This window comes from Schistocerca nitens, chromosome 5, assembly GCF_023898315.1.
Source record: "Schistocerca nitens isolate TAMUIC-IGC-003100 chromosome 5, iqSchNite1.1, whole genome shotgun sequence".
NCBI lineage: Eukaryota > Metazoa > Arthropoda > Insecta > Orthoptera > Acrididae > Schistocerca > Schistocerca nitens.
This window is the reverse complement of record NC_064618.1, coordinates 282,461,408-282,489,204: the sequence shown is the minus strand read 5'-3', so window position 1 is coordinate 282,489,204 and position 27,797 is coordinate 282,461,408. Positions and strand designations below refer to the sequence as shown.

Genomic DNA, 27,797 nt, shown 5'->3' with positions numbered 1-27,797 from the left:
TTATTAGGACACATTCTGAGGCATCGAGGAATCATCAGTTTAGTACTGGAGTGAAGAACAGAGGGTAAAAAGGTAAAGGGAGACGAAGCCATGAATACACTAAACAGATGCAGAAGGATTTAGGTTCCAGTAGAGATGAAGAAGTTTGTGCAGGATACAGTAGCATAGAGAACTGCATTAAACCAGTCTCTGGGCTAAAGACCAGAACAACAACATAGAAGATAGTTCTGCAAAAATTTTAAGTTTTAATCATCAATTTATTGAACCCAATCAACAAGCATTTGTTAATAATTTATCGAAAATAATACTATTCGAATTAAATATTATGAATTTTAATATGGCTTTTGGAATGTTTGTTAAAAAACTAAAAATTTTCAACAAGAAACCATTATAATTTCTTCATTTGAACCAAATGCTGAATTTTAAGGACCAGTAATTTATGAACCAAATTTTCCTGTAAAATTCCAATTTTTGATAATATTCAGAATTTAGAAATACCTATAATTGATAGAAATGATGATCTGATTGATGTTAATGGATCAGTTATAACAGTTACTTTAAATATGTCTTAATAAATTTTTTTCTTTACAGATGAATAAGGTTCAACAGTACCATTTTTACTTTTCCCCATAAATTAAAAAACAAAAAAATATAAATATACCAATCAAGGCTCGAAAATTAATATTAATATTTGAGATGGATAGATTCGTCCTAATCATTCACAACTTAATATGAATTTCAGTATTATTGGAACTGATGGAACGATTATCCTACTTACTTAATAAAATCAGATATAAAAATTAATTATTTGGTATAACTGTTTGACATTATCACAATTAAAAAAGGGAGCAATATTCTGTATAGAATACAACATCCATTTACTTCTTCATTGGTTCTTATTCAATGTTCTTCAATTCTATCAAACAAATTAACAATTGAAGGACATAATCTTAATAATAGAACAATAGAAAAAAGTAAAGAAAATGAAGTACTTTATCCATTAGAAAGAGTCGGCAGATTTTATAAAAGATTTTAAAGAAATAATTTGCAAAGGAACAGTAATTTTCACTCGGATTTCTGGTTCTGGACATTCTATTCATAGATGGTGTGATTATAATGAGGCTGGAGTTGAAAATGTGACCACAGTTTCAAAGGAAGAAAAAAATTTGTGTAGAATGACTGGAAATCTGTGTTCCAGCCATTAAATATGAACCAGAATATTCACTTGAAATAGAACAAGGAAGACTGAAAAATCCAAAAATTCCAATTTCTTTCTTTGATCCACAAACCATACAGATTTCCAGATTAAGTATAAAAAGAAATTTTGAACTAGAAATTACTAATTATTGTAATTTTAAGAATTTGATATGGCTTACTATATTTTTGTTGTTTTCCAAACAATTATCAGTGTACTGATTCTACTTTATTCGATCATGATAAATTACAAAATATCTATCTATAGAATGGAAGCAATGAAGGTTTTCCTCAAGAGTTATGGAATCTTGGTCCATCCAGTAAATTATTAAAACCTTACAAAGCACTATGTGAATTTAAAAGAGTAAGACAATAAAATAATGACATTAATGTAAGTCCCTTGAATTTTTAAAAAATTATCCTATCCATAAAAAAATGTGACTAGACGAGGGAATGTTTTGACTACTCAAAAACCAATGGTGAAACCATGTCCCACTTTTAATGAAAACATCCTGAATAATACACTTACATATGCAATAATGTATGATAAAAAGGATTTAACTTATGATTCACTACACAGAATATTAAACGAAAAATTGTAAGCTGGAAAATTTAATTTTTTCAAAAATTTGAACATTTATGTAACATTTTACTTTCTGAAAATCTAATTTTTTTTGTATATGAATACACCAAAGAAATGGATATGAACGACAGCATTTGAAATCTATTATGCGAACTTAATAGTTATAGTAATAGTTACAATGAAGTGTTTACTAAATTAACAGAATTAAGAAAAGTAAATCTTAGAATATTTCAAAAGCCGAAATTTTGGTAACTGGAAATGGTCAAAAGGCTTTATTAGTTTTACATGATAAATTTTAAATAACTCTTAAATCTTTTTACAACAAAATCTTTACAAAAACGAATTGAAATTAGAGAAAACTGTTGGATAAAATTTTATAAATTGAGGATAAAACAAAACTAAAGATGAATCGGTTCAGATTATTGAATTTGGATGAATTTTGAAATTTTTCATATTTTTAAATTTTAACTGAATAAATTTATTTTATTAGTTATTAAATTTTAACTGAGAAATTTTATTAGATTTTTAATTTGTTTGTTATATGATGTTTTTATTTGTTACTATAAATAAATTTTTTAAATGGGGGATGCAGTAAAACTAAAATCTTGGTTTTATATCAGGAAACCTTAAAAATTAATTCAACTGCATTCAGTGTACTAGTAAAATAATTATACAAAAGTTCAAGAAATTACCACCTACTATGCTCAACATGCCCATATACTGCTAATGCGGAATGGTAGTTGGAGCTAGACGCATAGTATATTCTATTTCGGAAATCGTTAGGTAATTCAACGTTCCGAGATCCACAGTGTGAAATGTGTGCCGAGCATACCAAATTTCAGGCATCACCTCTCCCCACACAAAACACAGTGGCTGATGGGCACCACTTAACGGCCAGGTGGAGTGGCGTCTCCGTGGAGTTGTCAGTGCTAACAGAGAATCAGCACAGCGTGAACTAAATGCAGAAATCGGTGTGGGACGTACGACGATCGTAGCCGTTAGGACAGTGTACCGAAATTTGCCGTTAATGGGCTATGGCAGCAAACGTCCGACACGAGTATCTTTTCTGACAGCATGACATCGCCTGCAGCACCTCTCCTGGGATCGTGAATATATCGGTTGGACCCTGGACGACTGGAAAACTGTGGTCTCGTTAGATGAATTCCGATTTCAGTTGGTAAGAGCTGATGATAGGGTGTGAATGTGGCCCAGACCCCACGAAGCATGGATCCCAGTTTTTAACAAGGCACTGTGGAAGCTGGAGATAGCTTCATAATGGTATGGGCTGTGTTTACATGGAGTGGACAGGGTCCTCTGGTGAGACTGAAGTGATCATTCACTGGGCTTCATGTTCCCAAGGAGCGGTGGAATTTGTATGGATGACAATGTCCGTGACGCCGGGTCACAATTGCTCTTGACTATTCAAGTAACAGTTTGGACAATTCGAGCGAATAATTTAGCCACCCAGATCGCCCGACATGATTCCCACCCACCATTATGGGATATAATGCAATTTCGTGCACACTTTCGCAATTATGGACGGCTATGAAGGTACCATAGCTGAGTATTTCTGCAGTAGTCTTTGAACGACTTGTTGAGTCCATGCCACATTGAGTTGCTGCACAAATCCGTGCAACGTGAGGTCTGGCACGTTATTAAGAGGTGACTTTTGTCACCTCAGTATATATCAAGCAACGTTATACAGGCTCTATCATAATCGATAGTGAGAACTGACTATGCTGGAACTTTAGCATGGGTTTGCAAAATGAGCCGTTTGCGAGATAATAATTACAGACGTATGGTTACTGGCTGACACTGACTCAAGGAAACATTGTCCTACCTGGTACACATGAAACTGACATTTAAGAACTTCGATCAAGTCGTAGTCTAATTTGGTTCATATTTCATTCATAGCTTACTTAAACGTCACGTTAGATGTTACAATTTACTTTGCACTCTGATCTCTAAAAGGTGCTCTATGTGTCGTCCTCGCATTCGAATGCAATTTGCCCTCGTCTCTGCACACTGAGATCATTTACAAATCCTTGACAAGACTGTTTAGTTCGCTGCTCCAGTTCACAACCTCATCAACGGTGGGGCTGTAGACTTCATTTTTGAGTCAGAAACTTCCAGAGGATTCACGTGATGCGCCCTGGTTAGCGGAATAAAGCAGTGATCCACGAAGCGTAGAATGAATTTCCTTTATTTCCGCCGATGATTACAAAACATTTGGTCCTTAGACTACCGTTTTCAGTCATCGATAACCAGATCTGCAACGAAACATGGAAAATGGAATGCAACCAGTGAACAGATTACGTCTTAGAACAATTAAATATGCCCCGAAAAATTATTACATTTACACATAAATTGAGTAGTTCACACGAGAAATTTGACTGCGATGGTGTATACAGTATCGCGTGTAATAATTGTGATAAGTATTATATAGGCCAAACCAGCCGCTCTTTTAATGCTACGGTTTAAAGAGCAATTACAACCAAGTAACAAAATTGCCTTTGGGTTACACTTAGCAGAGACCGGCTATATTACAGGAGTACTTTTAAAAAAGTACACGTCTTCTTCACAGAGCACAATAAGGCTATGCTGTCGATTTATTGGAAGAGCTTGAAATTTATAAAGCCAAAAGGCAGTAGCCAACAAAATGACTTTACTTCATTTAACAATGTATCTCATTAATGATTGAACGCCCTCTTAGGAACACCGAAGAGCCAAAGAAACTGGTACGCATGCCTAATCTCGCGTAGGGCTCCCGCGAGCACACAGAAGTGGCCCAACAGGAAGTGGCACGTACTCGACTAAACTCTGAAGTAGTGCTGGAGAGAATTGACACCATGACTTCTGCAGGGATGTTCATAAATCCGTAAGAGTTCTAGGGGGTATAGATCTCTTCTAAACAGCACGTTACAAGGCATCCAAGACATGCTCAATAATGTTCATGTCTGGGGAGTTTGGTGGCCAGCGGAAGTATTTAAACAGAAGAGTGTTCCTGGAGCCAGTCTGTAGCAACTCTAAAAGTGTTGGTCGTCGCATTGTCCTGCTGGTATTGCCCAAGTCCGTCGGAATGCATAGTGGACATGAATGGATGCAGGTGATCAGACAGGATGCTTACGTATGTGCCACCTGTCAGAGCCTTCACTGCACACGCCCCACACCATTACAGAGCCTCCAGCAGCTTGAATAGTCCCCTACTGGCACGCAGGATCCATGGATTCATGAGGTTGTCTCCATAGACGTCCATCCGCTAGATACAATTTGAGACGACACTCGTCCGGCCAGGCGACATGTTTCAACAGTCCAATGTCGGTGTTGACGGGCACAGGCGAGACGTAAAGCATTGTGTCGTGCAAAGGGATACACGAGTGGGCCTTCGGCTCCGAAAGCCCATATCGATGATGTTTCGTTGAATGGTTTGCGCGCTGATACTTGTTGATGGCCCAGCATTGAAATCTGCAACAATTTGTGGAAGGGTTGCACTTCTATCACGTTGAACGATTCTCTTCAGTCGTCATTGGTCCCGTTCTTGCAGGACCTTTTTCCGGTCGCAGCGATGTCGGAGATTTGATATTTTACCGGATTCATGATATTCACGTTACACTCGTGAGATGGTCGTACGGGAAAATCCCCACTTCATCGCTACCTCGGAGATGCTGTGTCCAATCGCTCGTGCGCCGACTATAACACGATGTTCAAACTCACTTAAATCATGATAACCTGTCATTGTAGCAGCAGTAACCTATCCAACAACTGCGCCAGACACTTGTCTTAAATAAGCGTTGCCGACCGCAGCGCCGTATTCTGCCTGTTTAAATATCTCTGAATTTGAACACGCATGCCTATACCAGCTTCTTTGGCGCTTCAGTGCATATCTTGCCTGTCGTTACATAGTATAGAGCGCATCACATATTTCTTCCATTTTCGTACGTTTTCCGTTTTACTCTCGCGTTTTATTCTGCCTTCTCCGTTCATGTAAAAAACATTTCATTAACGAGATAATCTTATTAAGTGACTGTTGCAATTTTTATTATACTTTTCTTGGAACGGGGTGTCGCATGGTATGTTGTACGTGAGCCATGTCGCCTATGCTGCATTCTGGCGGCTATGCCAACAGATGTCACTGATTACTTACTTTAGTCTATTTTCATTTTTGTTTTACTTCTTTGCTTAGTTATTCTATCAACTTTATGTTATTTAATTAGTTCCCTAATCTTGTTCTTGTGTATGTTATTATTTTTATCTTACACGACCACAAGAGCGTCTCAAAATAATACGTTATCACTTAACCATATCCTGTTAACAATTTTAAAATTACGGTAGCTTTATTCATGTTTTCAATTATTATACTATATCATGGATAGTAAAACTCTGCCGGGACTGTGGCCTAGTTTACATCACATTTTAAATATATGCGACGATGCTATGCTGATTTCGTGACGATGCTATTATGTTTCTATTACTTTAGAGCAAGTTATAAAACATGCCTCCTCATATTTTAAGGGACACAGCACCTCCAGCACAATAAATAACATTCCAGCCAGTTTACCATCCAGATTAACAGTCGCCTTAAAAATAGTATACGAATGCGTTAAGTCAATGATGTTAGTTGATCTTGATACGATGCTCTTGGTAACTCTAATTTCCAGGGTTCCTTTCATATACATTTCCTCTTCATATGCCGACTGGTCGGAATTGGAAACAAATTCCTTACTGAACGAAGGGATAAGTTTTTTTATCTCATCTATAAATTTTCGGGTCGATCCCGTAGTTTGCTTTGCATTGTCAAGTTAACACTTCGTTTGAAATTTCTTTATCTTACAAATTCCAGTTCTGTAGCGCTGTTGGCGTTATGCAGCCAACCCCTGCTTCCCTTGAAATCACTGAAAACTGTGTCGCGCGCAGTTTGATGTGCATAACGTAGGAGGTCACTATGATGCACATCTTGTACATTGTATCGAGCATCCTTGAAACGCACATACATAAGTTTTTGTAACAAGTGCCCATTGTCCTGCCTTGAATATTGAATATCCGTAGTTTTCCTTAGGTAGTACTCGGTCGTGTTGCTGCGGACTTCTTCTAAATGTTTTTTTATATGTTGCGGACGAACTTTCATGTACATGTGAAAGCATACAACAGAATGTTCGTGGAGCTTATCACGAAAATGTCCATAACCCTCTCCTTGGACATCGATTGTCCTTTACTACGTTTCACTGGAGATGGAATTTGTGGCTTGCTATCCTACAAGGATGATGAACTACATCTCTCAAACCTGTTTCATTATCATTTTCACGTGTTAACCACGTATTGTCATCATTGTACTCCTCGTGTAGGTTGTCCGCACAGTCGAGCCTATACGAGACCACACATTCCAGTGACTCATCTCGCAGAAACGCTAATGTTTCATCTGCCATTTCCTTCTCACTGCAAAATTCCTTGGGTTCCTTTCTGACGAAATGTCAACTTCGGCAACTGTCGTTGCAGTTATAATGCTATGTTTGCTTTGCATATTGTTGCCATTCCTCTGCTTTGTATCAACACAACTCGCACTGTAGCGTGGTTGTGAGCTATTCGTCGACTAAGCAGTTCAACTACGCTCCGTAGCCTCATGCTGTGCTCACCATTGGGTACCTCCAGTCCCTCCCCCTGTTGCTATTAGCAGCCAATATTTTGGTTGCATGTGCGACGTCGAATGCCGTAAACATCATTGGCCTTTTGCGACTTCGCACTCAAAGGGTTCCCTGTCAGAACCTTGTCCATGAGGTACCCTCTACAACACAGAGAAGTCTGTAATAGGAATTATGAAGCAGCGTATAGCTGACTTTTCTAGAATAGTATCTAGGAAACTATCATGAGCGAAAAACCTTTCAACGAATAGAAAATTACAAAGCTCAAAATAATGTTTTGTATCACACCCATCACCAGTTGTACTTCTTTCTTTTAAACATCGGAAGCTGGTTCTTCAATATTCTTTTTACTGCCCGAAATGACTACGTAATGAAGGTGAAAAATCAGCTTGCACTCTTACTCCAGTTCAGTGGAGTGCATTGTCCCCAGTCGTGAACAGCACAATGTGGTTTGTGTATACTGTTTAGTAAATCAGCATGCATCGAAAGGTTTCAAGTTCAGACCGCGAGCACTGTCACCTTTGGAACCTCTGGAAAGAAGGCGCTCAAACAGCCGAATTGGTGTACCTTGCAATGAAGGCGTACGAACGTTCAGGCACTACCGTGGATCCCAATGGGCAGCAACCCCATCTGATGACCATAACTACAAATTATGGCTCTTAGGTGTCCCGAGTCGAATGAAACGCAGCTGCCTTTTTGGAGGCAACTGGGAGTGATGTGTTGACCAAAATGGTAACCAACCTTCTCCACACGATCACTCTGGACCTCTAGCCGACTATCATGGACAACAGTACTGTTGATACCTCCTCTTCCCCAGCACCGCTGACAGGGGATCCTGGAACTGAGCCTGCATCAGTGGCTTTGGTTTTCCTTCACCAGTCGGTGTAGGACATGACTTAGAAGAGTGTGAAGGTGAAGTAGCGGTGCACGACTCATGGTGCAGCCTCATGTGTTCTGCAATGACGGGGGTGACTCGTGTTTTGGCCGGACACCTCAAATCACTGTCGAGGATAATTTGAGTGTTTGAGCTTTCCACACCGCATACTCCAATCCCGCGAACACTCTCATTCAGGCAGCGAGAATCAACCAAATGGAATGGCCTGCGTTACCTGTTGACATGAATCCGATGAACATTGAATATTACCAGTTTCTGCTTCTCTTAAACCTAAAACTAGAGACTTTCGCTGTTGAAAAAGTTTTTTAAGCAGTTTATGTTGATGGGCCCCAAATCTTGAGACGTTGAAGAGATGGATGTTGCTCTGTCTGAAGCAAAAGTATACGGACCACTAGACAGAGGGCCCGCCAGTACAAAAGGAGGTGAGAGGAACTGTATTGTTAGCACAGTAGCAGTAGCAGCAGAATGGGTTGGCCAGGACACGCCAGAGACTTCGAACGTGGGCTACTCATTGGACGTTATCTTCATAACAAGTCAATCTTGGACATGTCAACTCTTCTAATGCTCCCCATCTCGTCGCTTAGTGATGTAACTGTGAGGTGAAAATTCGAAGGAGCTACCACAACAAACAAATACCAGGCAGACCTCAAGAACTGACGAGCAGTAACCGTCGAGCTTTGTGAAGGATGGTTATAAAACGTCGCATGACATAAGCGTTCCATAGTGCTAAAAGGAGACCAGCCAGTACAAGGTGCGTACAGAATAGGGTAGAATGGTCGACCAGCTCCTCAGACCAAACATTTCTGTAGTCGGTGCTAAGCCACACCTAAGGTAAGAAGCGACTCTACTGAGCAGTGGATGACTGTTGGGAACTACTGATCTGGCCCCTTATTGCACTTAAGAAGGGCTGAATTCGGATGGAAGTGAACACACTGTACAGCGTTGTGCACTGTGTACAGCGGAGGAACAGTTCGGAAACGATGACTGTATCCGCATGATGCAGCATCCTGTCATAAAGCATCATTTGTGTACCAATGGTTTGTGGAGATTAACATTCCCGAAATAGACTGAACTCCCCAGAGAAACCTGAACCAGATGGACCATCTTTGGGATGAGCTACAACGTGGACTTGGCACTGGCGTCCAACATCAGTACCTTCTCTGGTTTCGGCTCTTCAGGAACAATAGGCTGCCATTCTCAAGAGACTTTGAGGTATGTAATTGAAAGTGCCTCCAACAGAGATCATGACAAGGCGAAAGATGGACACGTCTCTTATTAACGTTCACTATTAGATGTCCAGCTAGATTTGATCTGAGAGTGTATTTGTTCGATGACATCGACGCCCAACTTGGGGAGCAGAAATAGTATCTCATGAAATGTGCCTGCTTTTCCAGCTAAATAAAAAAAATTCTTCTGAACAGGCCATGAAGGCCCAACCGGCTGCCATGTCATCCTCAGCGCACAGGCGTCACTGGATGCCGATATGGAGGGGCATGTGGTCAGCGCAGCGCTCTCCAGTCCGTGTGTCAGTTTACGACACTGGAGCCGCTACTTCTCAGTCAAGTAGCTCCTCAGTTTGCATCACAAGGGCTGAGTGCACCCCGCTTGTAACAGCGCTCGGCAGACCGGATGGTCATCCATCCAAGTGCCATCCCAGACTAGAGCGTTTAACTTTGATGACCTGACGGGAATCGGTGTTAACATTGCGGCAAGGCAGTTGGTAGCTTCGGCTAGATAACTGATACGAACATATCTTTCGCTACCACGACTCTACCGGGACGTCTAATAATTTGCCACTGTAGTACTAGTACACTGATTGACGTCAGCAGTTACAAACGTAGCTTGCAGCTATCCCTCACCAGGTGTTGCATTCCTTTCTTTCAGAGATCGGCGCCAGCAGCTACCCCTGCTCTGAGCTCTATGCTGGCCCTCATGCCTTCTCAGAGCCTGAAACGCAAGCTCTCCGAGACTACGTCCTGAAGAACTCCAGACGCATCAAACTCTACCTAACGTTCCATAGCGTCGGACCCGTAAGTAACTAACACAGTTTTATTCATCATTAGGCTTTGAAGCTATTTTATTGGTCGTGTTAGTACATAAAAAATTACTGGAGGTAAGATGTGTCTCCTACGCGAAACACTGTTCCTTCATACAGAACGAAATGTGTTTCAGCACTTTTGTATCATCCTCAGTGTTTATTTTTTGTTTTTGTTTTTCATTTAAATGTGTAAAATTTCAGCATATTTCAAATGATAATTAATCTACGAGAATGAAACGCAATACAATTTTGTTTGTTGTTGTATTCCCTTAATTTTACATGATAGTGTCATGCAGGGTCCTCTGTACCTTCTATTATATTGGTGGCTTGTCATGTTAATGTGAATTTCACTGGTGACTTAACTCATCACTTTACATCCAAACGTAACTGAATTGTGTTAAGGTATTTCGTAAGGGTATTTGCGATTGCTTACATTTAGTTCTCGCAAATCTTTTTTCATCCGCATTCTGTTGAAATGCTGTGGAGCATACAAAAGCACTGTAGATATTTTCCAGATTTTGGTTTGGAAATAACACTAATCAAACTTCACCAAAGTACAGTATAAAAGTTGTTGTTGTGTGTCCAGTCTCAGTTGGCGTTCACAGTTCAAGTAAGCCTGCCGCCAAAATTTGAATTTTGTTTGCCTTGCCCCCTCCCCCCTTTCTTTCTTAGCGTGTTTGTACGTGTGTGTGTGTGTGTGTGTGTGTGTGTGTGTGTGTGAGTGTGTGTGTGTGTGTGTATGTATGTATGTGTGTATGTGTGTGTGTGTGTGTGTGTGTGTGTGTGTGTGTGTGTGTGTGTGAATATGTTGGTTTTTGTTTTTGTGTTTAGCTGTTTGTGTCGTCTTTACCTTTAATGTGTTAAACTATGTGCCTTTGCATGTTGTAATGTACTCATTTAGAATGTGTTTTGCTTCTGCTAATGCCTTCTGTATGTGGATATTTTCTTGTGTTGTAAGTTTATGTTATAGGCTGCGGCCGGATTTTAGTATTTTTAAATGTTTCCATTTTACTTGGGAGACGGATTTAGGCTATCAGGTGGGCAGCAAATGTTCTATGGGAACTGTTACTTTTTACGACTCTGTAATGTCCTGAAAATCTTGTTCTACAATCCCTGCATGTTTGCCCTATATATACAGACTCATAAGTTCATATAGTATCCTTGCTCTGTTGAATTTATATGTGTGGTTTTTTTTGTGTTTTGGACATTTCCTGTGTTGTTTTGTCTGCCATGTGTCGTATTTAGAGTCTCTGTTTTTTTCCTTAATGTTGCCTTTTCTGTGAACAATTTTATTATTGTAGGTCAGTAAGGGTGTGATTTAATTCTCCGTTACGTCGTGGATGTTGTTATTGTCTGTAAGTTGTGTTCGCTGTGTTGTTGTGCAAGGTCTTGTGTGTCTGTGGTCTGTTCATTAATTTTCCATTTATATATTCGTTGGTTTAGTTTGTCAATCATATGGGTATCATAACCACTTTTTGTTGGTATTTGTTTCACTATATTTACGTTTTGAGTGTAGGTCAGTTTGGTTATGGGTGTTCTGTTCAATCTGTGGGTGAGAATTTGAAACCTGCTTCTCATTTGTTTGATTGTGAATGGTGGAGCTCATGGTTGTCGTATACCTGAATATTGGGAAGTCGTGAATGTTGTTTATTCTTTGTATGGTGAGAGCTAGAAAATGTAGTGTCTTTTTTGTTTTTGTTTCTAATATAAATTGAATTTCTCGGTGTAAATTGTTTATATTTTGTGTTTTTACGGTCCTGAGAATCGGTGCTATTTCATCAGTGTGCACGTATAGTGTGTTGCCAAGTTATTTTTCTAATGTAGATTGTTTAATTTACTAAAATTCAAGAATATTTTGTTTCTGCAGGTTCGACAGGGGATTTAGGAGGAGTGTTTTGGATTTTCGGCGTCATTCTTTTTATCTAGACTTTTTTGACTGTATTTTTCATAATTTTCTATGTTTGTTCAATTGCTCTGTGGTACCTTGCTGCAGGGTCAGTGATCAGTTTGGTAACGTTGTCCTTCAGAAGATCTAGTGTTCTATCTATGTATTTCCTTTAATTCATGATCAGCATTACATTGCTTTTGTCTGATATTGTTAGAATGGACTTTGTAAGAATGGCATTATATAGTTTTAGTTTTAGTTTTTGCATCCTGAATGTGATATCTTCACATGCTCTGTGTTGGAGATTATGTGGATTTGTGTATTCTGATAATCTGTATTTCTCAGCAGCTACTAAATCTCTTGTTAAGAAACAGACTAAATTTTCTAAATCTCACCGCAAAAAGTTTGACAACAATAATTTTGAACCGGTAATCAGGAGCACCACCACTCACAATCAATAAACCCCCCCCAAGGCACATAAATGAGCAAGATTCAAATTCATACTCCACATTTTAAACACAACATCGATAAGCAGACTGAACTAACCACAAGAGCTGAACACAATAAAACAAATAACAACAGAAAGTGATTATCATACAAATTTGATTAACGAACTAATCCAAGAAATATGTAAAAGGAAAATGAATGAACAGGCTATATGCACACAGGACCTTGCACAACAATTCAGAAGAATACAACTCCAAAGACAACGACAACATCCAAAACATAACAGAGCAACAAGACGCACATGAAGTGGCACATACTCACCTACAAGAACAAAATTGTTCACAACATAGGCAATATAAAACAAAAAATACAAAAAAGACAGGGAAATCAAATATGATACAGGACAGACAACATGACATGGAAAAAGCTGAGAATACAGAAAACATGCAATACTTGCCAGTCAGTATACATAGTTTAAACATGCAGGAAGTTTAAAACAAGGCATTCAGGACACTACAGAGCCCTAAAAAGTAACAGCTTCCGTAGAAAATTAGCTCACGCGTAATAGCTCACAACCGTCACTCAACGAAACTGGAAACATTTAAAAATACTAAAATTCATCCTCGGTCCATACCATAAACTTACAAGATAACTTCTACCTATAGAAAGCGTTAGCAAAAGAAACAGATTATGAACGTCTACACTACAATATGTAAAGGCAAACTTCTTAACATATTAAAGGAACTCTACAGAAAAGACCACACAAACGCTAAACACAAACACACAGAGCCACAGACATACACAAACACACGCTGTAGGAAAACACACACACACACACACACACACACACACACACAGTGAAAGAAAAAAAGAGAGAGAAGAGGAGGGGAGAAGATGGTAAACAAAACTAAATTTTTGGGCCAGACTCACTTGAGGAACAGTGACCTAGACACACAACAACAGTATTGGTACTGTATTTTGGTGAAGTTTGATGGGTGTTATTTACAAACGAAGATCTGCAAAACATGTGTTTCCTTTACGTGTGCTTCACAACAACATGAAAGAATGCAGATGAAATATTTGTGAGAGCTAAATGTAAGTAATCGCAAATACAGTCGCGAAATAAATTAGCGCGTCTAAATTACCTCTAGATACAAAGTGATGAGTTAACATGCCGTCGAAATTCACATATCATAATTTACTTGCAGGTCACAAGCTACCAGCACGCGATAATGTACACAGGGCCTTCACAACCCTATCATGTAAAATTAAGGGGATGCCAACAACAAACAAAAATTGCTTTAGGCTTCATTTTCGTACATTAATTATCACTTGAAACATGTTAAACAGGTTTAAATAAAAAGAAACACCAAAGATTATACGAAGTTGATGAGACGCTACATATCTCAGCAACTTCGTGTAAACCTTGGGGTTTCTTTTTATTTAAGTCTGTAAAATTTTAACATGTTTCAAGTGATAAAAAATTAGTGTTTGCGTAAAAGATGCATGCAATACTGATACAGTTTCATGTTGAATTCTAACTTCCCATCCCTTAACTGTGTGCTACCCCCATGCCCCTCCTATCCACATCCTCCAGACACTCCAGACAGTCAGGCTTATGATTTTTCGTATACACGAAAAATTCGTCACATATACTATTGGATCATTAGAGGATCGTTTTTCGAGCCTTGAAGTTATTTTCTCCTCTTCTTCTTTGAAGAGATGTTACGGCGTCCAGTTTGCTCTATTTAAATTTCATGCTCCTCCGAGGTATTACAGATACCGGTAACACAGACAGATAGCCGGCCGGAGTGGCCGAGCGGTTCTAGGCGCTACAGTCGCAGATTCGAATCCTGCCTCGGGCATGGATGTGTGTGATGTCCTTAGGTTAGTTAGGTTCAAGTAGTTTTAAGTTCTAGGGGACTGATGACCTCAAAAGTTAAGTCCCATAGTGCTCAGAGCCATTTGAACCATTTGAACAGACAGATAGATCAGGTGAAATAAGGAACTAGTAAACGAAGTTGACTTCTTACTACAAGAATTTCACATTATGAGTGAGCCAAACGTCCTCTCTCTATTATGGACAGGAAAATACAGACGGTACAAGTTCGATGAAACATCCCGTAGGAGTTTTTACAAACATAAGCAAATTAATGTTCTTCTTTTCTCGTTAGTTCCACAATCTTGATTGCTGGTGGCATACCATGTTTTAATCTTTGCCGTAAATTACTTCGGTGAATGAATGGATAAAAATAGACAGAAAAAACATATACCCATATAGGTAAACCAGCACAAGTTTCAATAGAACTGCCCCTTCCCCCTCCCCCCCTTCCCCGCCGGCCGCGGTGGTCTAGCGGTTCTAGGCGCTCAGTCCGGAACCGCGCGACTGCTACGGTCGCAGGTTCGAATCCTGCCTCGGGCATGGAAGTGTGTGATGTCCTTAGGTTAGTTAGGTTTAAGTAGTTCTAAGTTCTGGGGGACTGATGACCACAGTGCTCAGAGCCATTTGAACCATTTGAACCCCCCTTCCCTCTACTGTATACTGGCGGTGTCCACAATTACTGGACAACAGTATACAGTAGCAGTACCATTTCTGCATGTAGCATAACATATTAAAATTTATTTTCTGTTAAGCTAATGTTGTATATTTGGCATGGCCGCGATTTAAAATACACTTATTGATGGCCAAACTTATTTTAATGTATAACCTAGACGTGACATCTCTCTCTTATTTTACAGTTTTATTTACCTATTCTGAACGTTTAATTTTCCAAGTTCATGCCGTGACGTAGCGTATGTTCAAAATGAGAGTAAACAGTTTGTTTTCACAGTTTTTAGACAACGACGAATTTCATGTCGTCAAAATTCCCAAGAGCTGCTCCATCGGATAGTGCGTATAGGCGAGAGCGTGACTGAGAGTTTCCGATGATACAACGGAAAGGCCCGAAATTTCCACCTTTGATACTGGTACCACTGGTGCGTCACGTGCTTCAGTCTCCAAGGCCAGCCCGTACATTCGGCATCACATCGAGACCTCATCGAATTTCGGTTAAGTCCATAAACGTTTTCATCTGATGTGTGCCTTGTAGCAAAGTCCAGTGTCCCTCGCCGCTAAAAACGAATCGAAAACGTTTGATTAATTGTAAGCAACCGCGCCTCCACTCACTATAACTCACGTAAATGTAACCTTTTTACAGTTCCTCTTGATGTCTGCTTTATCAGTACATATGTTCTTTCACATAACATATACAAAATAAGCAATACGATTCAACATCATTTGATTTACCCCAAGCATACATAAACCTATAGCTACTTTTTGTTTACACGTCGGGTACACATGTGGTACAATTTATAGATATTCATACTTAGACCCATTATAATATTTATAACTTGTGCAGAAAATAACATTTATATACCGCAGTACGTCCTTTAAGATTTAATTTTCGCCCTTGGGACGCATATAACATCTTATGACACTTTAGATACACAATGTTTGACATTTTCTCTGGCCACTCAAAGGCTGCTTATCTCTTACAGATTTGTCATGAGCAGGTAACTCTCTTAATATTTGAGTCCATGAAAAAGTATTAATTTACATAAAATAACAATTAAAACTGTTTTTTTTTCAATTTCAGGACTGAAAGGACTATATACATTATACAGTTTGATCATATGCATAAACGACAGTCCTCACATTTCGTCTGATTCATACGTCTGTGAATCCAAATTGCTAACGAAACAGAAGAAATCTTCATTACGCGTTAACCAACACAATCAAACATAGCTACTCTTATCACCGCCTCTCTCAAGTCTACTAGGAATGAGTCTACTGATCTAGAAGGAATGGTGACACGGAATGGAAAGAAGCATTTTTCCTAACTATTGCTGAAATCTATCGTTTACCCACCACACAATGAGTGTTCTTTGTATCTTTGTGAAACGACTTAGTGGTTGCTGAGCTAATTGCAGAATTCTGACAGTACAGTTTCTTATAAGATACCAGTATTACTTGCCTGGAAGTCACTGTACTGAGAGTAATTCAGTGTACCTGACATATATCCACATCTTCAGGATCCCACTCTTGTGTACATAATATGCTGAAATACGTCACTACTTAGTTTGTGCCGAGAAAACATTGGAGAAGAACGTTCCGATAAGTCGTGATCCCGTGTAAATGCATCACGACTGCTCATATTTGGCACTCACACCAGTAGCTTGCGCTTTTTAATATGCAGTCTCACCAGTGTGGTCCCTTTTTGCGTTGGTAGTAGCAGACCTAAGCTCCATTTAATAACATTCCACGTAGTGTAATCTCTTCATATACACACGTACATTCGCACTGTCATTCATACACATATTTTTATACATATAATTATTCAATTGCGATATTGCGGTGTGGCCCATTTTCTTTGGTATCAGCTACCTAAATTCTCCTTCCTGCCTTTACCAGGGCGTGTCCTTGCCTCGTTACCTGAAAAAGAAACTTAACGATAACTTATAAACTAAGAATGCAGTCGGTCTATGGCTAACTAACGTATAATTTTTCTCTGCACACATATTTTTATTTTTTATTTATTTTTTACTTTAAGTACGTGTATGTGTAAATTAATCAACTCACTTTTAATTCTAAAAACCAATCCCTTTTTTGTAAGAGCAAAAATATTCAGAGCATGTCCGTCGTTTTGACTTACCCTTCTTACTCCTTCCATATTTATACTACAATTACACCTGCAGTTATTAAGTGTTCTTGTAGACGGGCACAACCTCACTAACTCTCATTGTTTGTTCAGAATGTGACCATAGTTCTGAAATTACTCTTTCTTTTGCCGGATACAGATAATTTCGTTATAGTGTTTTATTCGATGTACAACCACTGTGTAAATTTGTATATACTGTAAATAGTATTGTAGTGTGTAGATAGGTTTCTGTAGTTAGTCTTTCTTTTTCCTCTGTAAATTTTGTCTTATTTTAAACCTCCTTTCTATATTAGTTTTATTCTTACAGTGTAAACTCATTGATTGTAATAATAATTAACTTATATTAAAACCTTAAGCACATAATTTATTTGCCGCCTAGATGTCTAGTTTGCATTGCATTCGGGGTGCTAAACAGTGTGTTGGACTGAACTGTTCCTGTGTGTGCACCGAGGTTGCTGATCTATGTGTTAGTTCCTACTACGCCTGCGTGTCCTCTCCCTCTTCTAATGCTACTTCACGTGTTCACAACTCAAATGCGTTATCGCGCCGGCCGAAGTGGCCGAGCGGTTCTAGGCGCTACAGTCTGGAACCGCGCGACCGCTACCGGTCGCAGGTTCGAATCCTGCCTCGGGCATGGATGTGTGTGATGTCCTTAGGTTAGTTAGGTTTAAGTAGTTCTACGTTCTAGGGAACTGATGACCTCAGAAGTTAAGTCCAATAGTGCTCAGAGCCATTTTTTTTAATTTTTTTTTTTTTGCGTTATCGCACTGTATTTGGGGAATTGTACGTATGAATCGGCACCACTGCGATAGTGTTTGATATTCAGGCTTCATATTGCGGATCGACATTAAACAGAATCTTAAGTTACTGTCACTTACGTTGTTTCCACTTAAAAACATATAACTAAATAAAATGAAAATTTTCTCTTAAAACTAAGCAAACAGTTATTATATCCATATTTTACTGAATTATTTCATTTGTTCATCTACAGTACTTCAAGTGAGGTTTGGTCTTTGTCCAATCCTTTTAGTCTACAAATTCTCTTAGATCATGGAGTGGATAAAGTCCTTTGTCCTTTCCACTATTAGGGTAGGCTAATCTGTAAACATCCAGATGTGGGATTTTAGTAACTACAAATGGCCCAGTGTACAAAAGCTGCCATTTCGATTGAGCTTCCCATATTTCGTAGATTTAGCGTGTGTTCATAGTAATACATGTTGTCTTACTTCAAATTGTACAGTGCGTCCTAATCTTTTGTCGTATGAATTTTTCCTCTGATCAGCCTTTTCCGCCAGATTAATCAAAGCCTGGTGTACTTTTTCTTCAAGTGACATCTCTCCCCTGGGTACCTATTCGTCGACTTCTCCCCTTTTAAACATCAGACAGCAAATGTAAAACCGGCTGAAGAGTGTGATAATTTCTTAATGATTTGTTGAAATGGCGAGACAAAGTCAACTCATTCTGTGTGTGCTTCTGGGGTGTATAGGCGCGTATAAACCTAATAAATTATTTGAGCACGCTTTCTCTTGGGCTTGCCTGGGTCGGAAATCTGGTTACTAATGTTTGTTTTATCTTGTTTGTGTTAGTAAATTCTTACTGTCTATTGCCTATCAAGTACTTTTAACAATATCTGTGGCTTCTGGAATCATCCTAATAATAGCACCTGCAGTCACAAACCACACTGCATACATCTTAACACATTTTGTGAAAACATCATACAAGACAAAAATATTTGACACCTACCTTCCCTTGTGGACAGAGTCCGGCAGTATCCAAGAACACCACTTCCGAATTACTTGGAGAACTCTTCTCCACAAGTTAGGAAAGTAGCAGTATATATTTATCTTTTTGATGAATTTGGAAGCCCCATGGAGACCCCATACATTATGAGTGTACAAAATGAAATCATCAACGTAACTTTTCAGTAAACAATCACACCACTCTTCTTGATCTGATGTACGGCGATCAAACAGGACTCCCTTCTACAGACTATAGAATTTCTTCAAATTCTCTTCGTTATTTTCAGACACTTTAAACATTATCTTTCTCCATTTCAGGTCTCCCTCTAGCAACCTCTCCAAATTCTTACACATCTATAAATAATGTGCTTGTTGTGTCTTGTTCTGCATAAGCAGAACCCGGGTTTCAGAATTCTGTTCTGTGAATTCTAAGAATTCATTGAAGTAACCTTGAGAAGGCGTCTGCAGTTATGTTTAGTGTACCTTCATGTATACGATTTCAAAACTGAATACCTGCAGGTATATGCTCCGCCTGGCTAGACTTCGATGTAATAATTTGCACGTCAACAGAAAAGAAAGTGCTTGATGGTCACAATAGACTTTGGTGTGCTTGCCTCATAAGTAGTACTCAAATTTCTTAAATGCCAGTATAACCCCAAGAGCTTCGAACTCTATCACTGAATATGACCGCTCAGGTTCAGAAAGTGTTCGACTAACAAAACTGATTGTCTTAGGTGTGAGTTCCCCATTATCTTCAGCAATCTGAACTAAACATGCTCCTGGTCCTCGTGAAGACGCATCGATATTCAAGCAAAACTCCTCTGGCATATCAGGGTGGTGAAGTACGTTTGTACGCAGTAAGGCTTGACATTGATTGGTGCATATCCATAGATTGTTTTTCCTCAAAATATTCGGCAGTGCATCGCTATTCAAAAACTGATCTGAAATGAATTTGCTAAAAAATTAAACCAAACCCAAATATGTCTTGTTTTTTATTCTGTGGTGGGAAATATTTGGTCACATCAAGTTTTCCCCGGATCAGGTAGTACACCCTTTGGCGATATAATATGACCCAGGATTTTTTTTCCAAACTCCGACTTCGTTAAATTAGCTGTGACCCTATATTCTGTATATCGCTATAATACCTGTGCCAAAAGCCTCAAACGTTCTTCCCATGTGGCTGTAGCTATTAATAGGTCATCAACATAGAAAGCGATGCTACTGAGGCGTTATGATCCCAAAATTTTTTCCAGTGTGGAAATGAAAACACCCGCGCTCACGTTCAAGTTGAACAGCAAAACAAAGAATTCTTAGCTCCCGCCCCCAACAAAGGCTGTGTACTTCCTACTATCTTCATGTAATGCTATTCGCGAATACGACGCTTTTAAATCAGTTATAGTGAGGTATTTAACGTTGCGAAATTTCAGTAACTGTTCTCCAAGGTTTTCAGGGCGTGTCCTCAAAGGAACAATGACTTTGTTTATACTTCGTGTGTCAAGCACAAGCCTGACACTTCCATTAGGTTTAGCAATAGCTAAACTAGGACTACAATGCGAAAAATAGGAGGTTTCTGTGATTTTCCAATTTTCCATACTTTCGATTTCTTTCCTCGTAGCTTCTCTTTTCGTCCAAGGAGTTGGATATGAAGAAATGCAGAATGTCTCACGTGGGTAAACGTCCATTTTATGCTCGTAACTCTATATTACCATGGGGCACCTCCTAAATAGTAGTGCATTTCATAGTATTACTTCTTGTAACTCTTCCTTCTGATTATCTGACAAACAAGCACATTCCCTCGCCTTGATTTGGACAGTCTCTGGATTAATATCTTCTTCAGACAGCTGCTCACAGTTTCGTGTGTCAAGAAACGGTACGTTTGGACATGTCAGTTGTACTCTGATATCAGTATTCAGTTTGAGTGTATTTTCAATTGTCATGGTTTTAAGTAAACTTACTAAGAACTTCTGTCCATTGATTGTAAAGAAACGTTTTCCTCGCCCTATGTCAGTCTGTACTTGTCAGAAAGTATCCATACCAATAGGGCAGTTTATTATAAGTTTTTCCACTACCAGAAAAATGAACTTTAGGTAAAAATTGCTCCCCACTGCGGTCAGAATGTACCGGAAAAGTTGGCGTATAACATCGTCTTCCCAGCTCATTAAACTGACGTTTTGAGATCACATTTGTCGATGTACTTATGTCAGCTACCACAGGTTCGAGCATTAATTACAGCTTGCACTGACCCCTCATTGTCCTTCTTTAATTTGTTTACTTCTTCCCGACACAGTTTTTCTTTCGTATCTACCCCTTAATCATATATAGAAATTAATTTACGAGAATAATAAATTGCAAGCTTTCACCCCTTTTATTGGTCTGCGAATGGGGACTTATCGCGAACTGTTCGAGTTTTCCTGGTTGTATGGAGGTTAGCCTCTTCATTGTGAGTAACTTCACCTATTTTTACGGTTTGACCTCGCCAGTTCATGTCCTGTATTGCCCTGGAATTAAATTATCATTGATCTTGTCCCCCAATGGACGAATAATTGTTATTCAGTTGATTGTAACTGTCGGGTGGAGGACTGACGGATGGTATATTTGTGGTCGGTTGCTGCCAATTATTGTGTTAGTCATTGCCACCTGGTGGGGGTGTGTTGCGAACTTGTTGGCCATAGCGACTCTGTCTATTGTACTTTTGTTTACGATTTGATTCTTTGAAACCTCGTTTCCGCTTTTGGTCTTCCACGCTACCATAATTATTTCTTGTATTATTGTTGTTGCACGGGGCATAAGGGTGTCAAGTGTTTCCATTCTGCTGTTGAATATTTTGCGGAGGATCACACTGTGTATTAATGTTCTGTGGTTGCGACGCCCGTCTTCATATGTCAGGTCAGTAGAGTCGAATACTGATAAGAAATACTCTATATCATTTTCGGGTGTAGTGATCAGCTTTTCCCTGATTTGGGCGGGCAGGCGTCTATTCAGTATTTTCAATACGTCCACTTGGGAAACTGGGTTCGTCCAATACCTGGTTTTGTTTAAGTATTTTTCAAGTTTCTTCCTCAGTCCCCCATGTTTACTACTGAGTGGTGGTGGGTTGAAAACCTCTCGACATAGCCTCTCTTGGCCGTCTGTGGACCAATATTTGTCCAAGAAAGATGGTTCAAATTACTCATAGGTATGGCATCTCTCAACCATATCTATTGCCCACAACGAACCGGATCTTCTGTGCTTCTGTCCAGTTGTGCGGTAACACGCTGTGAAAAGCTCTGATAAACACTATGAATTTCGTTTTCTTATCCTCTGTTGAAAAAGTCGACAATTGCTTATGACGTAGCAGACCCTCGCCCTTCGCTAACAAAACAGACATGCATTGTTGTCTGCTGCCACCGTGGCATTTTTCGTATGCACGTGATTGTACTCTGGATATGTTTGCGCAACTGGTATTGTCATTGGCAGTGCCTCTTGCCTTTTGCAATTCCTTCCCTCTCCGTCTGAAGGACTGGTAGCAAATGGTTGATAAATATTGCCGCTGTCTATCCTGCCCAACTGTCACTGACTGCTTGCTATTGTCGTCTCTCTGGTGACATCCACATCATTAATTAGACTGCTCTGCAACACCTGTTCCGCTGCCCTTAAGCCTAGCTCAGCCGTAGCAATCAACTCGTTTTCTCTTTCATTTACTATCTAACTGCTTCGACATTGGCCTTGTGCTCTTGTATGACTTTCTGTGCGAGGGCCGTACCCTCATCAGGCATTTAAGCTTCTTCTCTGTCCCTTAAATTATTTACCTCCGGTTCGATTTTTTTCTTGTGGTTCCTTTATGAACTTAGCGCATAAATCTAAAATACTTAATTTTCATAGTTTCTAATTTTTTGCAAATTCCCGATAGAGCCTTTTGTAGGTGAGTGTGCACGTAACGTCACTAACCTGCCATTTCTTCTTGTGTCTCGTTTATAGATGACACTTTTTTATTTAGGTTGTTTATCTCGTGAGACAAATCAGTGAATAAGCCCACCTTTAATTTCTCCCCCCAGATCTGCACGTTTGCATGTCAAGTCGTTATAAAGGTCATTACGTAGTTTTTGACTTAAATTACCAGACCTCTGTGATAGGTCATTCTTAAAACCATCGAATGTTTGCTTTCGTTCATTTTTAAAATCACGAAATTTTACATCAAGTTCTTCGGTTTGTTGTGTAGAAAAATTATTCAATAAATTTTTCGTTAGGTCAATGAGGCATTTATACACGTCCTGCGTTGAATACATTGATGACCCATTAGCGTCTTGTGTACTTACCGTGTCTTATTCCGCCACTTTTGAAAGTTCCCGTGATGTGAAGGAATCGAATTTTACTGATTCCGCACTAGCGCGTCTTTCACTGGCTTCATGCGAGAAAATGCGTCTTGGTGAGATTTGTGAATTACTCTCGTCTACAGTTAGCACGGTAACGTCATGAGGTAAGACATTGTTGTCATCAGCATAAACTAAATTTGTGTAATATCGTCAATATGATCGATGTTTTCGGTGTCACTATTATTTGTCGTAGCACCGCTTACGGCGACATTTTGCGTCTCTGCACTATTTCCATTAGTCGGTACAGCATTTTTAGCTGGTTCGATCTATAAATCTTTTCTTGAAGTAAAAATATAAAATAAAATTAAATTTTTATCTTAAAATTGATTTTGAGAATTTTCACGATCAGTACACGATACATTCTACTTCAGTATTGTAGCTTATTGTTGGCGTTTATTTCTTGTATTCACATTCCAAAAAATCAAAACAATGCTAACACAAATCTCTGTTTCTGTTGAAAAATGCTTCAGATTTATGACTGGATAAGGTAAGGTGCTGATACAACTTTTGATCGTGGCGATACCAAGCGCAGTCGAGCGAACTATAAGTTGGAGTTCTTTCCTACCTTATAGACGATCTCCTTAAATGTTGTCGGTACAATTCCTCCGGATAACCATTTGTAATTTATGCTTGCCATGTAATGTTTGTCCTTGCTTTTCTCTTGACAATGTTATTCCAGTCATAATAAAAACGAATTAGGGCAACAGAATGTTACGCAACATGTTTTACCCAATCATGAAACAAAAGAATGTTACACAACGTGTTTTATATCATTTAATTATTGCACCTGTCTAATCTTTCTCGCACCGTCCAGGGAACGGTCGTCAGTTCTACTGAAAAATTAACAAGTTTAAAAATAATAATTACGATTGAAGTTCGTTGGCGCCGTACCAGAGGTGCAACATTAGTGAGTTCGCTCAGGAGCGTGTGTCTCAGCTAATTAACGCACAGTGACGCACACTTCAGTCAGGCTTATGATTTTTCATATACACGATAAATCGTGTTATTAGACGATAGTTTTTCGAGCGTTGAAGTTATTTAGCTCCTCAGTTTCTTTGAAGACTATGTCCGGCGGCCAGCTTGCTCTGATTAAATTTCTTATTTCTTCGAAGTATTGCAGATACCGGTAACGAAGACAGATAGATCTGTTGAAATAAGGAACTTGTAAATGAAGTTTACTTTTTACTAGAGAAATTAATGTATTTCACATTATTAGTGAACCAAACAGAAATCTACGTCCTCTCTCTATCATGGACAGGAAAAGACAGACAGTACAAGAACGATGAAATATCCCATAGGAGTTTTTACAAACATAAGAAAATTTATTTTCTTTATCTTTTCTTGCTAGCTCCACAGGCTTCATCGCTGCGGGCATGCCGAGGTTCAATCTATGCCATAAAATACTTCGGTGAATTAATGAATAAAAATAGACAGTAAAAACAAAATATATACTCGTGTAGGTAAACCAGCATAATTTTCAATAGAACTGCCTCCCTACTTTAAATTGACGTAGTCCATGATTATGGGATGACAGTACAGAGTAGCGGTGTCCTTTCTACGTACAATCAGAACATATTACAATTTGTTTTCAGCTATAACTTATATTGTACCTTTGGCCTGACTGGGGTTAATAATACATTTATTGATGGGCAAACTTATTTTAACGTATACCCTAGACGTGCCAGCTCCCTATAGTTTCATTTACATATTATGAAAGTTTAAATATTGACCTCTTTGCTGACCCATCTGACTGACTATACAAAGCCTGTTGAAACTGGAAATAATTTTGCTTTAAGCGTGTTTCAGATGCCATCCCTATACCTTCTGCCTCCACTGGATTTGTTCTGGTTTTGTGTAATCATCTAGTCAAAATTTACATTGCCTCAGCAACAGCAATGTTAGAAAACAGCTTATTAACATCAAATGAGTCTAGCTTTGCAGTAGGTGGCACAGGAACATCTTCTGGTTTTTTCAGTAACGCAAGTGAATTAGATATTCCAAATTTGTTAGAAAACTAAAATCGAACAGTTACCTCAACTGAAACAAGTCCCAACAACCACTAAAAGTCAACAGTTTGCAGAACGTGTCATTAACGTATCAAATCTAAATTTGTCTTCTGAAGATTCCAGGTTTTAAATAAGGGAATTCAATAGGCACCGAAACCCAGTATTTCCGAAAAATAGCTAGACATACTGAAAATGGACCTTTGTCACGCGATGTGTTTACGAAACATGTGGTAGCACACGAACTAAAAATTGTAAATACAAATATGTTCAGTCGTTGTAGGAAATTTTTTTGTAAGTGTCTGGATTACAAAAAAAAAAAAAAAAAATCCCTTCATTTTCCATGATCTGATTTTTGTTTTCACGTTATTGTTTGTGCGAAATTCTGGTTTTATTTACGTATTCTTTAACAAGTTGTTCGATTTGTTCGATATGTGCCCTACAAACGTTGTTGGTATGTAGGTTGGTCTAAATTTACTTTTGTCCACTCTTTTCAGTGTTACCTATTTACATTATCTGTTACAGGCTCTATGTATCTCTATATACGTTTAAAAGGCGATGTCCCGACTGACTGACTCAGTCACTCTCCGACTCATCATTGCCCAGCCCAAACCACTAAGGATACAAACTTGAAATTTGCAGACAGTGTTGATATTATAATGTAGGCGACATTTACGAAGGTATTTTTCGGTATTTCACCCCTAAGGTTGCTTGAAAAATATCGCTATTAAGGCAATTTTGAAGCTAGACCTACGAAAATTGGTATTTGGTTACTTGGTCAAAAATAAAGAAGCAAGTGTACCAGTATTTTTGAAAATTTAACCACTATGGGGGTGAAACAGTGGGAAAAAGGCTTTTTTTGGAAATATATCGTTGTTGAAGAACTATTAAAATACATCTATCAAAATCGGTATTTGACTTCTCGGTTGGAAGTGAAGAAATATGTGTTTCGCTGTTTTTGTAAATTCATTCCCTAAGGCGGTGAAATAAGGAATGACATATTTTATGAGACTATTTCATTACGTAAGGATTTTTGAAGCTAAATCTATAAACATCAGAATTTGGCGTCTCAGTTATAAATAAAAAGAAAGTGTTTCACTGTTTTTGGAAATTCAACTCCTGTGCGAGGGAAATAGAAGATTAAAGTTTTTACGGAAATATTTCATTATGCAAGCATTTTTGAAGCTGCATGTATCAACATTTGTATTTGGCTTTTCTTTTAGAAATAAAAATACACTTTTCAGTGTTTTTGGAAGTTGAAACACTAAGGGGAAGAAATACTGGGTGAAATGTTGTATGGAAATATGTCATTGTGGAAGCATTTTTAAAGCTAAATCTTTGAAAATTGGTATTTGGCCTGCTGGTTGGAAATGAAAAAAATACTTATTTTACTGTTTATGGAAATTTAACCCCTAAGATGGTGAGATAGGGCAAGAGTGATTCACTAACTCATCATAGCCCTGCCCAAACAGCTAAAAATTTTTTGAAGCTAAGCTTGGTATTTCACTTCTCGGTTAGATATAAAGAAATATGTGTTAGAGGATGACAGTTTCTAAGGAAATATTACCACAAGAACGAAAAATACATGATTTAAAAATATCTCAACTCCAGACGTAGACCAAAATCGCTTTTTGGCCAGAAGTATATTCGGAAAAGACCATGTTTCTGTGACCTTCATTAGCGTGAAAAGTTTGAGTGTTGCAATTTGCGAACAATATAAAAATTCAATTAAAGGAAAACAAACCAAAAAAATATGTGCGGACCATACAGTCTACACGAGCGGAGCAAGGAGCGATGAGCTAGTTGTTCATATAATTTGAGCACATTTCCGCGTTGTACATTGTACCAGTTGCAATAAAAAGTAACTGAAAGAAGCTATGGGCTGATAGCACATATGCTGAAGCATCAGGGAGTCGCCATTTTGGTAATGAAATGAAGTGTGGGGGTTAAAACTGTAGACGGAGATAAAAGTCTGGCTACTCTAAGCAGGTTCAAATGAGTGTAGATTGTAGCAGTTACACAGTGATGAAGCTCCTTGCACATGATAGGCTACCGTGCAAAGCTGCATCAAACCGGTCTTCAGACTATGGAAGACCATAAAATGAACGTGTGCAGTATAACTAATATTATAGGTATGTCAACGCAATGAGTGAACTGCGATCATCGTGAAGAACTGTACATGATTAAGGTGGGTGTCTGTTAGGTGTCGCTATAATACCATAACGATAGCTATTAGAGGATACCAATCAAAAATTACAGTTTCCGAATCTTCTCGAAAAACTAAGGGGATATGTACATTTACTCTTGAAGTTCTGTTTTTATTACTGC

General features: G+C 38.7%; 1 protein-coding gene across 1 annotated transcript in view; it reads left to right on the top strand.

Moving 5' to 3' along the window:
• Positions 1-27,797, top strand: part of LOC126260392 (carboxypeptidase B-like) — a 131,779-nt gene that overhangs the window by 89,016 nt on the left and 14,966 nt on the right. Inside the window, exon 5 of the mRNA XM_049957720.1 lies at positions 10,193-10,338. Within this exon, the coding sequence (XP_049813677.1) occupies positions 10,193-10,338 (146 nt within the window). The remainder of the gene's footprint in view (positions 1-10,192; positions 10,339-27,797) is intronic.